Raw genomic sequence first — 14,544 nt, 5'->3', positions numbered from 1 at the left:
CCATTTGCGCCCCGGACCACAGCAGAGGAAGATACATCAACCGGAGGGGCTACCGCACTGTGGTCCTACAGGCCATGGTGGACAGCCGGGGCCGCTTCCGGGATGTCTACATGGGCTGGCCCAGCTGTACACATGACACACGCATCCTCCAGAACTCGGGCCTGGGCGACCAGCTGGAGGCAGGGACCTACATCCCCAGAGGGATCTCCCTCTGGGGGACACCACCGTGCCCCTCTGCCTCGTGGCGGACATGGCCTACCCCCTCCAGCCTTGGCTCATGTACCCGTACACTGGCCACCTCAAAGCCAGCCAGAAACAGTTCAACGCCTGACTGAACCACGCCAGGTGGTGAAGAGGACCTTCAGCCACCTGAAGGACCACTGGCGGTGCCTCCTTGCCCACCCGGACGTCGGCCTCCAGAACATCCCCCAGGTTGTGGGCATTTGCTGCACGCTCCACAATATTGTGGAGAACAAGGGGGAGACCTTCGTCCAGGGGTGGGCAGTTGACACCAGCATGGGCTTCCCCCAGCCGGCTGATGCACCCAGTCGCCAGGCCCACCACGAGGGGGTACGGGTCTGTGAGGCCCTGCGGGGCCATTTTGATCAGGCAGAGCAGGCGGGAACCTCCCTGGCCTTCCCCAAAGGGCCCCACACACACCACCCGCACTGTCCACACACCGCCCCCACTGCCCACACATCATCCCCCCAACAAACACACATCTCAGGTTCTTTGGAAAGTAAAACTGTGGATTATTGACAACTGGTAACTGTGTTATGTTCACAACAAAAACTGCAACCAATATACAAAGAAGGACAACTATACACAAGGGGAACAACTATACACAAGAGGGACAACTATATACAAGTGGGGGACCAGCAGATGGCTGGGCCATCAGACCATCAATCTGGGGTGGGCGTAGAGGGGCACAACCCCTGCCAGGTACGGATCATGGAACCCCCCCTTGGCCATGGTCCCTGGCGCAGCTGGCTGGGGGCTGGGAGGACCGGCAGGTACGGCCAGGATGCCTCCACCAGCCGGTCTTCAGCCCCAGTGAGCTCCAGTCCTGGGGGACTGGCAGGTGGCATGGCAGGCAGTGCAGCCGGTGGGGTGGCAGGTGGCAAGGCAGAGGGTGAGGCAGGTGGGGTGGCAGCGGGGGCATCGGGTGGAGCGGCAGGGAGGGTGGCAGGGGACAGGAACCGGGCAACAGCCTCCCAGATCGACCCAGCTGTGTCCCAGAATATGCCCATGAACTCCTGCCACACCTCCCAGTGCCAGGTGGACTCCTCCCAGTCGAAGAGGAGTCTCTCCTCGGCCACCTCCGCCTACGGCCGGAGAGCCGCCAGGAGCTTGGAATCCACGGGGCCATCGCCTGCGTCCGGCGGTGGCATGCCCGTCCCGCTGGCCTTGGGGGTGTCCCCAGGCACTGGCAGTGGCTGACCTCCAGCAGGCTCTTGGGGACCATGGAGAGTGCCTGGCTGCCTGGGGCCTCAGATAGTGCAGCTGTGGAGAGAGAGAGAGAGAGAGAGAGGGGCGAAGGCTGTTAGTGCTGTGCCCTGGCCCATGGCCCATTCCCCCCCCCACCTTGGGGTGCTGGGTCTCCGTCCCCCTCGATGGGTGTGGTGTTCCTGTTGGGTGTCCCCGTTGCATGGTTCCCCCGCCCCTGTGGTTAGGGCATAGTGCTGTCCATGGGTGTGGGTGCTGACAGGCGCTGATGGCCATGCCGCCATCCTGAGACTGTGCTGTGTCTAGGCAGTTGTGGGTCGGGGTCCACTGTGGGTGTGTGGGGCTCCCGGTCATGTCTGGTGCCCCCACTGCGTGGCCTAGGGGTGTGTGCCCTGTGGGGTACGTACCTGACCGTCCACTGCCGCGGTCAGGGAAACCCTGGTGGGCGGATGCCTGGCTGGTCCTCCAGGAGGGGAGGTCTATTAGGAGCCCCCCCTCCTTGCTGCTGGACCCTCCTCTGCCACCCCAAGGGGTGGCTCCTTGGGTGGGCCCCGGGGTGCGAGGCTGGCCTCTGGGCAGAAGTCTGGCTCTGAGGCCTGCTGGGGCTCATTGGCTGTGGTGTCAAGGGTGGCCAGGGGGTGGGGAGGAGGTGTCCCGGGGGTCCAGGGGGTCCAGGCCCTGAGCTCCCTGTATTAGGGGCAAGCAGTGGGGGCAGCCCAGACCAGCTGGCCAAGTCCTGGGCCTGGCCATAACCCTGCCACAACTCCTTCACCTTGCTTCAGACGTGATCCGGAGTGTGGTCAGGGTGACCCCGGGTGGCCAGGCCCTCAGCCAGTTGGACGAACACTTCCACGTTCCGCCGCTTGCTCCCCATCATGTGGAGCACCTCCTCCTCACCCCAGAGCCCCAGCAGGTCTCGGAGCTCAGCATCCGACCAGGAGAGGCCCTGCCTGGATCCCCTCGGGGGGGAGCCCTGGGGGCACTCTGGGGGCTGACTGGCTGCCATGGTGCTGGGTGGACAGTTCAGGGCCTCTGGAGGGTATGAAGGGCTAGTGCATGTGTGTCCTGCTGCCTGCACACTCTCAGCTTCCTGCCACAGGAAATCCAGGTCTATGGTGCTTTAAGGGCTGCTGCACGTGGGGACTATAGCGCCCCGCAGGGGCTGAACAGAGCGTCTCAACCCCTCAGCTGATTGCTGCCATGGAGGACCCCGCTATTTCGAAGTAGCAGGACGCGGATCGTCTACACACGCCCTACTTCAACGCTGAATGTCGAAGTAGGGCGCTATTCCCATCTTCAGACAGGAATAGCAATTTCGATGTCTCGCAGCCTAACAGCAATTTCAACATCGAAATAGCGCACGGCGCGTATAGACGCAACATGTGCTATTTTGACATTGTGCCGGCTACTTTGAAGTAGCCAGCTAGTGAAGATGCACCCGAGGAGGGGTAAAAGACTCACAGCCAAGTCCCCACAGGAGAACCTTCCTCTCCTGTTGCTTCAAAGTAGTACTCATCGAGGAAACGGTGTTCTTCTTTCTCCTCAGGCCTGGACAGGTCTTCTCCCAGGAACTTGTTTGGCAGTACCTCCCTGGTCCACTACTGTTCCGTCCTTCCCCTGTCTCAGACTTAACTTGAGGTTGTCAACTCCCCTCACATCATCACTTTGCACAGGGAAAGTCTAAACTACAAATTAGTTGAGCTAAATTATGTGGATGTACAAGCACCACAGTGATTGTATTTGATTTTATACATCCTCACTATACTCCTGTGTGTGCCCTCCTCAGGAGTATCTGTATCACTCTAACTGCCAGTGTGGGCCGTTGTTGTATGGTTTCTGAAAGACAGCAACAGTCAATGCAAGGAACGTAGGGTCTATACTGACACCATATTGACTTAACCACATCAATTTAAGTGCTATATCTCTCATGGAGATTGAATTATCAGTGTAGTGGGCATGTTACATCTTTGGGAAGTAAATTTTAATGCAGACACAGAATTAGATTTATGCGAGCTGCTTTACATCACCTTCACTCTGTAGTGTAGACCAGGCCACACTATTTATATATATATCAAAAATAGGGTGACCTCCTGGCCCCACTGAAACGAATGGTAAAAATCCCATTGACGTCCATAGGATCACAATTCCACCCATTATCTTCACTCAATTTTTCTCCAATTTTTGATCCTTCCCCAGGCTTTTGTTCCCTCAGATTCATTGCCATCCTATCACCCGTCATCATTTCAATTAAATATGACCACTAAAAAAAATCCATTATAACTGCATGATCACATTGAGATAGAGCTTGGGTTCTATCCTACTTCCTGCTTCTTTTGTTTCATTAACTCAAGCTGTCATGACATAATTTTACTTTATAGGCCTCAATCATGCAGACACTTATGCATGTGCTTAATTTCATGCACTGTGAATACTTCTTCTGAAGTCAGTGGAATATTCATAGGGACCGATCAATATCCTTTCATTGGCCTTGGATCAGGCCATACAGTGTAAAGGTAAGCACAGCCATTGGTCTTGTCAGGGCTATGCCCCTAACCTGTCGAGTCCTGACCATAGCACTGACCATGTATTTTATTTATCTGTAAGGCATCATGCACATTTATAAGAAAAAACAATATTTTATGCTATGAACAATAACTATTAACAACATCATCTAGTCTATGGGTGTATCACATTTAACCAGCACACACTGAAAATCTATTGGTATAATTAGCTTCCATATCATTCACAATTATGAAAAAGTTCACTAACATTAAACTATTTTCAAATGCTAGCAGCCAGAGAGATTCAAGTTCTTTCAAATAGAAAGGGTTTTGTTCCTGGAAATGCCATTTTATGGGATATTGTGAGCATTAATGAGCATTTTCCATTTTTCACAAAATTTTCAAACATGCTTTATCAATATTTGTGTTAAAAGACATTTGCTAAGCTTTTCATTGATCAGAAATCCATTTTTCAGCATGAAAAAAAAATTTAAAAAATTGGAAAAAGGCCCCAGGTCTAAAGCTTGTAGACTGCTGGATTCAGGAGGTGATCTGTAACACAATTTACAACGTAACACATGCCGCAGGGCTTTTCTGAATTAATTCATACACTTTTGCATACGTTGTATGACTTTGGGAGAACTTCTGTGCAAAAGAAAAAGAAATTAAAATCCTGCACACAATATTTTAAAATTCTGCATATTTTATTCATCAAAATAACAAGATAATTATACCAGTTTCAATTATTTTGGTAATTTATTTCAAAACGCCTGTCAGGTAGCATGTCTGTAAAAATAGAGACACTGAAAAAATTCAGGAAATGTTTTTTGTCAGACAGATTTCTAATTAGGCATATTAATGCAGAACTCTAAGTAATAATTCATTTAAACGCAGAACTGTATTTCCCACCCCATCTCAGAAGCATTACAAAGTCTCGATGTAGTTGGGGTGATGGAGGAGCTGAGGGACAGGAAAGGATTGTGGGAGAGAACCTAGAGGGCTGTTGAGTATGGGTGGGAGAAATACTAAACTGGGTGTTTTGGGAGAGAGGGATTGTTACGGAACCTTCTCCAAGCAGACCCTCGCTAGCCCCTAACTTCGCCCATTCTGTCAGGCACACCTGTCCCATCCCCATGTGTCTCTGTACCCTCACATGCCCTTACACCCTCTCCCCTGTGCCCATGTGATCCTCCACCCGGACTCAGACACCTACTTCCACTATCCCCATGTGTCTCTGCACCCCACACAGCCATCCTCCATGTGTCCCTGTCCCCAATCCCTCTATGTCCCACTGAACCCCTTCTTTTCTCCTTCATGACTCTGCACCCAACACTTCCACTTCCATTCAGCTCTGCCCCAGTCTATCCTCCCCCAATAGGTCTTATCAGCCTCAGTCTGTGACCCACCTTCTCCACTGTCTGTTCCCCCCATGTCCCTTGTCTCCTGACCTGGCCCCACAGAAACATTGTTTCCTCTCACTATCAGCAGCTGGGGCTGGCCTACCCCGGAGACACTGCTCTATTCTCTCACTACACTAGCTCCAGTAGTCAAAAGGTGAAACTACAGCAACTTTCCAACAGAGGTTATTTTCTATGGAAAAGAAATTATGCACAGCGTGTTAATTATGCACATGGGCAGTGGTGCAGAATTTCCTCAAAAGTAATATATATGTGCTCATACACAAACAGGCACAGGTGGTAATGATAGACGGAGACCGACATGACCTGTTACAATCCAGATAGAAACAAATCAGTTCTTTGGCTTTTGGACTTAAAGCCCATCAGGATGCTAGTATGTCCACCTGAGGTTCCTGAGTGAAAATTTGCAATTGGATCACTGAATACTTTTGAAAATAACTATACTGCACACTAACTGCACATTTTTTTCTTGAGTACTGTTATGACAGACATAGCGTATAACAGTATTTTGTTAATACCCATATTGGTGACCTAAACATGACTCTTTTTATAATGCTCCCTTGCTCCTCCCTTGCTGTCATACAGGATATAGATGGTTCAAAAAGTTAAGCACAGAGGGACAAACTGAGTTTCACCAGTAAAAATTTGGAGAACCACCACTGATTTCAAGAGTGCTACTCTAAGTTTACATAGCGGTAGCAAAGCTGAATTTGGCTGAGAGAATGCACTCAGAACTTAAAACCTGATTCAGTTTAGTTCATGTTTGAGATGTCTGCAAAATGAATGCAAAATAGAAACCTTAAAGCCATTTACTGATGTAATTCTGTCAACAAGTCACACACAAAAAGTGGTAAAAATGTATACGTGTCCTTTGGTATTTAATTTAGACGCTTTTCTCTCAGATGTGAAAAATGAATTTATAACTTGATTTGTTACTGCTGAGATCTTTAGCATGGAAAAAGAGCTTCAAGAGAGTAAAATTTGAATTCTCATGATGTTATTTGTATCTCAGTTCAATTATCATGAAATCCATCAACTAGGTTGTGTGAAAGTGTTGACTTTATAGAGACATTGATAGGTAATGGCTATCACCGGAAACAAAAGTTGTATTAATCCAAAATCACGTTCAGCCAACCAAATCAGGTTGAACAGTAATACAACTAGGATTCCACTGAGGAAACATCAGTGCTAGATTTAACCATGCATAGGTTTTATGCATCAGATTTTAAGATTCTTTAGAGGAATGGAAAATTATTAGCTTTCATATATCAGCTGAATTAAGAAAACAGCTGCTATATTCAGAGCCAGATATTTCAGCAAGATGGAAGAGCAGAAGTCTGTTTCAGACCATAAATTTTCAACTATAATATATCGTCAGCTTCCAGCTAAAAATGTTGAATGCATTTTAGTTAAGTAACTAAATTTTGTGCATTAATTATTGTACTTTAAAAGATATTATGCTTGTAGCTCCTACCAACTCCCCAACTTCTCATACACTGAGAATTTCATATACAGTAAGTTGATTAAAATAATTATTGCTAGTCATAAAGACACCACTTATGTGTATCATACGACCGGGGTGCATCTCCACTGAGCAGTAGAGCTGGCAGCTTGATGTAAAGAAGGGCTCTCGAAAATGCAAATAGTGGTTCATTTGCATATTCACATGGCTAGTTTGCATATTTGCATGAGATTGCCCTGCTGGCAGAGGCTGCTGCTGGCAGAAAACAAGCAATATAGATGTGGTTCTGCCAGCAAAAATCCCTTTGTCAGCAGTCCCTTATACTTGGAAAAAATCAGGGATAAGGGGCTGCTGACAAAGGGTTTTTTTTCTGGCAGAACCATGTCTACACTACTTGATTTCTGCTGGCAGCAGCCTCTGCTGATAGGGTGATCTCATATGAATATGCACGTTAGCTGTGCAAATATGGAAATGAAAATCCATTTGCATTTTCAAGAGCCTTCCTTTGCATTAAGCTGCTGGCACTATGGATCAGTATAGATGCAGCCCAGCAATTTAAAATACGTGGCAAAGGAAGTGTTCACAATGTTGAAAAGACAAATGCATTTTATGTTATACATCATTACACATCCATTTGCATAACTTATGCTCTTTCCAACAGTCAGAAAATATTTATAGACTGTCTCTCACTTTCAGTCCTGTTAAATTTAAGTGAACATTTTTCAAATAGATTGTATTGTGGCTCTAGAATTCATTGCAATATTACACATGCTCACCAACACCTTTCTAGTCAATATTGTCTGGGGTGAATACTTAATTAGGAATCTTTGGGGAAATATTACATTGAATGACTGGATGCATTAAAAGATTGGGTACTGAAAATAATAAAGATTTTCATTTTGAGGCAGCTGATTCAATTTTTGTCCAAGCTAGTAAGTAGCAGAAGATGTCACCCATCCCATGACCACTGGGCATGACTGCAGAAAAGACAATGCATGAGATCTTCACATAAGGTTGTCTGCATCAAAATTTAGTCATCAAAATTATTTTATGTAATAAATATTGCAGCTCAGATAAAATAAGAAGTGCCTAAAATTTGAACCCCACCACACCTGTTTCCAGTTCAACAAAGTTTGACCAGATTTTTCATTGTCATAGTCTTCGGTACTTTCTGGTCCAGTCGGAAGCAGGAATGACAGAAAACCAGTCTACTGTTGTGTTTTTTTCTGACCCAACTAGTTCAGGAAGAGCCATGAATAGCATGAAACTGTGACCGTTAATGAAATTTACTAGTGACAACAGGGGCTAACATTAGCAGCCTCTGCAAATATTCTAAGGACTGAATGATCATTTTATCGCTTGCTGAGTAACTTTCCGTGTCCAAGCCAAAGACCTTGGTTTAGATGAGCTAAGAATGGTACACTGTCACACCACGTGATATCATTATTTTGTGAACAAATAGCACACTTCACCTCCAATACTATTCATCCTGCATCTTTCACTCAGATTAATATTCCCATCCACCCCAATATATTCTTTTTGCTGTCTATGCTGTAGTACGCTTTTGTAAGGTTAAATGATATTCACATGGAGGAAATAATTTCAGCTGCTGATTCAGTGTATCTCACTACCTAGAGATGATTTGTAACCTGCTCTTGATGTGAAAAGACAAGACTCAGAAACCTAAACCATAGGTTTTGTTTCCTGTTTTTACCACACTTATCTGTAGCTTTGATGTATTGATTGCATTTTTCCTTGACAGAGGTGTTAGCACATTTGCTATGCTAACTGGCACCTTGCCCTTCATTGTGGAACCATTCAACATCAAGCAACTACATCAAAAGATGGTCAATGGTGAGATCAGTCCTATTCCATCTGATATCTCTTCTGGTAACTCACTCCTAATTTTATATATATTTTATATTTAGATAGATGCAACATTTTTAACATCAATAACAAAGTAAATATAATAACCTCACAAAAAGGATGACAGTGGAGACCTTGTTTTAGTATCCATGTTATCAGGAGGTAGCATGATCATATATTTCCATGGTAGACCACAACCAGCTCTTCTTTTCTTTGTTCTGTTTATTAAAGACACGATCACAACCTATCTAGGCTGTCTCAGTCTTGTCTTAGGGGTGGGGAGAAAGATAATACTGTCAACTAAACTTGAGAGAGCACAATTTGCATTTACAGTAAAGGATCTGGGAGTGGACATAAAAATTATACGCACTTTAAGGACCCCTTTGTGCTGCCAGAATGATGTAAAGGGGCCTTAAATAAAATGTGATTCAAACCCATACAAAACAAAAAGCAGTCAAGTAGCACTTTAAAGACTAGCAAACTAGTTTATTAGGTGAGCTTTCATGGGTCTGTCCCACGAAAGCTCACCTAATAAACTATTTTGCTTGTCTTTAAAGTGCACCTTGACTGCTTTTTGTTTTGATAGTGTATAGACTAGCACGGCTTCCTCTCTGTTACTATTCAAACCCATACAGTTTTGTTTAGTGGGCTGCATGCAAGTTTAGGAAGTCATGTCTTTAATGCAAACAAAAGCAGAATTGTGAAAACCTTTGGTAACTTGTCTGAAAGAGTTTACTTTCTTTTGCTTTAAGTATAACTCTTCAAAGTTCAAACTTTTACCTTCAGCTCTTTGGCACTGGGTTTTAAAAGCTAGAGATTCTATTGGTGAATATGAAATTGGGGCTAGAAGCCCAAAATTTATTTTCACTGGCGTTAGACTTTTGTCTATTCTTTTAGTGGGTATCACCTGTTTTAGTTTACATTCTTCTTCACAGTTTTTTCATAGTCACCTGGCTTCCACATCACAGGTTTGGTTGACTTCTCACAGCAATTTTAAGGGCGGGAATGGCAGGGGACAGCAGAGCTAGAATCTGTTTTGCCCAGTTCACCACCGGCATATATTATATCCTGATACTTAACTCTAACTGTGCATTGAATCAAGTAGTTTAGGTCGGCTACTTGTTGGACTGAGCTCAAATTCTGTGTGCATACAGTGGACAATTCCACCTCATTAAATCTATCTCAGTCTAGTTCAAAATCATGATGTTGAGGTAACATAAGGTAGATAATTTCTTCCAAAGAATATTGATAGGCTAAGTGTCATACATATTCATCAACGAAGGGTCCTGTGGCACCTTATAGACTAACAGACTCTGTTAGTCTATAAGGTGCCACAGGACCCTTCGTTGCTGCTACAGATCCACACTAACACGGCTACCCCTCTGATACTTGACATACATATTCATGATTTTAATGCTTTTTTAAATCACTTAATCATCAGAAAGAGGCTGCCTAACAAAGTGTATTATCTCACCCTCTATTTTTCTTCATAAAAAGTTACTGTTAGTGGCACAGTGTGAAAATTTCATTTGTTCCAATTGAAAATCTTTCTATGTGGAGGTCAGACATGTCAGAGAAGTAATGAATAAGGTTTTCACATTTGGAGAACTGAGCTCTTCAAAAGTAGATCGCAAGTGAAATAAATTTTATGGTCCTAGTCTAATGCTCATTAAATATTTTTTTCACTTCTAAATCTCCCAATTTTGCATTGTTTTCCCAGGAATGTTCCAAAACTGGGATATTAGCAGTATTAAAGGGGAGGAGACTGAAGCCTGGTCTACACTAGGCGGTTAGATCGAACTTAGCTGACTTAGGTCGATTTTGTAAGCAATCAGTCCACACAGTAGGGTCTGTTCCACCAACTTTTCACAAGAAGTAATACCAAAATTGACCTTGCATGGTCCACTTTAGGGTAGTGCAGAGGGACCATTGTGAACTTCGATGTTCTTGGCCTCCTGGAAGTGTCCCACATTGTCCCCACCCTGGTCACCATGTTCATCTCTACTGCTTTCCAGGTAACTGCCTGGGAAAGTTTGAATTTATTGTCTAGCCAACATGGTGAGTGGAGTACGCAGCACATCTGGCCATGAATTTTCAGAGTTGCAGATGAGCTTCAGCATGGATTGTGCAGGAGATTCACGACCTTACTGCTGAGGGTGAGGAGTGGAAATGTGGAAAGAAGCTGTGCTCTCAGAACTGTGAAGTAGCTAAAGAAATGCAAACGTCTATGCCAAGATCTCACAGGGTATGGTGGGAAAAGGATACAACAGGAATGCTCAGCAATGGGGCACGAAAATAAAGGAGCTCAGGCAAGCAAGCATACCAGAAGACAAACAAAGCAAACAGAACTTTTTTTTAACTTTGGATCTCATCCCTCCTTCCAGGAGGCTTTGCAGATGGACCCTGGTGCTTGGAACGGCACCTTTGGTGAGTTCTCATTTTTAATCATGCTACAAGTGGGTTAAGGCAATTGGGTGATCTGTGGTGGATGCTGGACCTATACAGGCCAGGCCCCCTGGAACAATTTGTTAATATGTCTGGGGATGGAGTGGCAATTTTCCCTGCACATTTCCATAAAGCTCTCAGACCTGTACTCTTCAATCCTTCTTATGAGGCTTTTGGGGAGGGCTGCCTTATTCCAAGCTCCACAACAGGACACCTTTCCACACCAAGCCAGCAGTAAGTAATCTGGTGGCCTTGCACCACAGAGCAGTGCAGCAAACTGACCAGCTTTCTGCCCACTCAGCATCTGTTCTTTATCAGTGTGTGTTATTCTAAAACAGGGAGGAGAAGCACACAATGACCGTAACTCCCAAGACCCAGAAGCCAATATGCTCCACCCACACTAGCAACATGCACAGCTGCAAAAAAACTGCCTTTGGAATCACAGGCTTGAAAGCATGACCCAATCTGTGCCTAACCTTGACTGGAAGAGAACCATGTCAAACGAGTCTCTTAAGATCTCCATGTAGTACCTGCTGCACAGAGGATGCTTAAAAGCAAAAATATGTCCCTGTACATAACATATCTCTATTGTTGGCCATAGAGGTCCCTTCATGAAATTCCTTTGTGTGCTGTAAAATTTACTTCTTCTACTGTAAATGTATCTCCCTAATGTCTGTCCTTCACTTATGTTTTGTTGCAGTATACTCAGCAGTGGGCTCACTGACCACCACTTCCGCCTCCTCCTGCCTCCAGCTGTTAGACTAGCATAGATCTGAAGGATAAAATGAACACAATGAGATATATTCCTAGAGCACACACAAGCTGCTCACACAGACAGGGAGCAAGCAGTTAAATGTGTGGAGGAGAACGGCGCTGGAGTAAAGGAGGACCAATTGGGACAACAGGAGAGTGGATTGGGAGGACAGGAAAGTGGATCAGGAGAAAAGAGCATTCAGAGAGCATGAAGTGAGGACATTGGAGAAGATGTTGAAGTTGATGAGGCAGCAAACAGAGCTCCTGAGATGCCTGATACAGGTGCACAGAGGCCCATTTCGGTCCACGACAAACCACATGCCCTCCACACCATGTTCCATGTCCTCCCGCCGTCAACACCCCAGAATGTGGAGGCAGGAAGTCAGTGGCAGCCTTGCATTCCACTCCCAGAGATGCTTCTGAGAGCCGAAGGGTGACTTTTCCCCACCCGTGTCATCAAAACACCTCTTACCCTTGCTCACCTACCTCCGAAACGGCCGTGAACTCCTTTACTGTCCCCTGAGTAAAAATGACTAAGCTCACAAAACCAGTGTCTTTTATTACCTATGTTGCATGGGGGTGGGGAGGTTACAAGGTTTACAGGCCAGCACATATCATGCAGGGGGAACCTCCTTAAGAGCAACAGACATGACTATCATGTCACTGTCTGCTCATTCATAAAGCTGTTTTTCAAAGCCTCCCTGATTAGCAATGCCCCTTGCTGTACTCTCCTTATTGCCCTGGGGTGTGGCTGCTCATAATTAGTGGCCAGGTGATCTGCCTCAGCCCTCCAGCTTGGCATGAAATTTCCCCCGATTTTCACATAAGTTATGAAGCACACAGGAGGCTGCCACCTTGAGGGGAATGTTGCTTTCACTGAGATCTAACCAAGTCAAGATGCTCCTGAACCTGGCTTTTAAACTTCCAAATAAACATTCTACTACCATTCTGCACTTGTTCAGCCTGTAGTTGAACTATTCCTTCTCTGGTCCAGGCTGCCTGTGTGTGGTTTCATAAGCCAAGGGAGCAAGGGGTAAGCTGAATCTCCCAGGTCATGACTGGCATCTACACATCTCCAGTAGTGATTTTCTGATCTGGGAAGAAAGTTCCATTTTGCAGCTTTCTGAACAGACCAGAGTTCCTAAAGGTGCGTGCATCTCACACCTTTCCTGACCATCTAACCCTGATGTTGGTGAAACAGCCCTTGTGATGCATGGGTGCCTGCAACATCATGGAGAAGTACCCCCTTGCAGGTTATGTACTTTGTGGCAAGGTGGTGTTGTGCCAAAATAGGGATGTGCATTCCATTTATTGCCCTGCTGTAGTTCGGGAACCCCACTGTGGCAAAACCATCCACTGTCTTTTGCAGCAGAGAGGTATTAATTACCTTGGCTACCTGGATGACATCAGCTCCCACTGTAGATTTGCATGCTTCAGATGGATGGATCACTGACCAGTAGCTGCTTGGCACTGCAAGTGTCGATAGAGCTATTGCCACTCACTTCTGAGCTGTCAGAGCAAGTCTCATTTTGGTATTGCTGAGCTACAGGGCAGGGGGAAGCAATTTCTAAGTCCCATGAAAGTGGCCTAATACATGCAGAAGTTTTGTAGCCACTGCTGATCATAGCATACCTACAGAACAATGAGGTTCCAGCAATCTCAACTTGTTTCACAGCATCAGAACCAGTGCCCCGCTGTGTACAGGGCATTGAGTGCAGCCAGCGTCTCCCCATTCCTCCTCTCCAGTGTTTCACATTCATGTATGCCTGTATCCTCAGAGTCTTCATCACTCTAATGGCTGCTTAGGCACTATACACTGCAGCACAATGCAGAAGGTGATCATAAAAGTTTGAAGCTGGACAGGTTCTGTGCTAGCCTTGCAATGGTGTCTGCACAGATATCCGTGAAAAAAGGGTGCAAAACATTTTTTTGACATTGCTTTCTAAAGTGTGGGAGAGGAGATAAGTGCACTATGGGAGGTTGATGACACACACCAGAAACACCCGCAGCATTTTTTTGACCCATTAAACACTTGGGCTGTTTCTACACATGCCGCTTTCTCCAAAAAGTCATGGAGAAACTTTTCAATGTATTCTCCAAAAGTGACATGCTAATAAATGGCCCAAAATATGCTAATGAGGTGTGGATGTAAATTTCTGGTGCCTCATTAGCATAAGGTCACGTGCTTTGGAGTCGGGAAGATGCTCTTCTGGACTACAAAACAGCATGTAGAAGCGTGGCACCTGGGGGTCTTCTAGAAGGGTCTTCTGAAAAATTTTGGGAAGAAGGAGCCTCTGGAAGGAGGACTTCCTTCCAGAAGACACCCCAGGGGCCGCGCTTCTACATGCTGTTTTGGAGTCTGAAAGAGCGTCTTCCAGATTCCAAATCATGTGATTTTATGCTAATGAGGTGCCTGGAATTTACATCCGTGCCTCATTAGCATATTTCAGGCCCTTTATTAGCAAAATAGCATGTGTAGAAACAGCCTGGGAGTTTAACCCACAATGTAAAGGGGAAGCAGGAACTGGGTTAGGTGCTGTGACAAAGTCCCTTGTCAGCCTTGTGGGTCCCTGCGCTTCCTGGCAGATCTGTGCTGCCTCAGAGACTCACGGAGGCCCCACTTTTGCCCAAGCCCTTCCGAAGGCAGGGGTCT

The 14,544-nt window shown here is 45.8% G+C and overlaps 1 protein-coding gene across 1 annotated transcript in view; it reads left to right on the top strand.

Annotated features, from left to right (window-relative positions):
* Nucleotides 1-14,544, top strand: part of LOC142010709 (uncharacterized) — a 41,807-nt gene that overhangs the window by 14,421 nt on the left and 12,842 nt on the right. The window contains exon 5 of the mRNA XM_074989129.1: nucleotides 8,590-8,717. Coding sequence (XP_074845230.1) covers nucleotides 8,590-8,717 — 128 coding nt within the window. The remainder of the gene's footprint in view (nucleotides 1-8,589; nucleotides 8,718-14,544) is intronic.

This window comes from Carettochelys insculpta, chromosome 3 (assembly GCF_033958435.1).
Source record: "Carettochelys insculpta isolate YL-2023 chromosome 3, ASM3395843v1, whole genome shotgun sequence".
NCBI classification, from domain to species: Eukaryota; Metazoa; Chordata; order Testudines; family Carettochelyidae; genus Carettochelys; species Carettochelys insculpta.
This window is presented reverse-complemented; position numbering and strand designations above follow the sequence as displayed.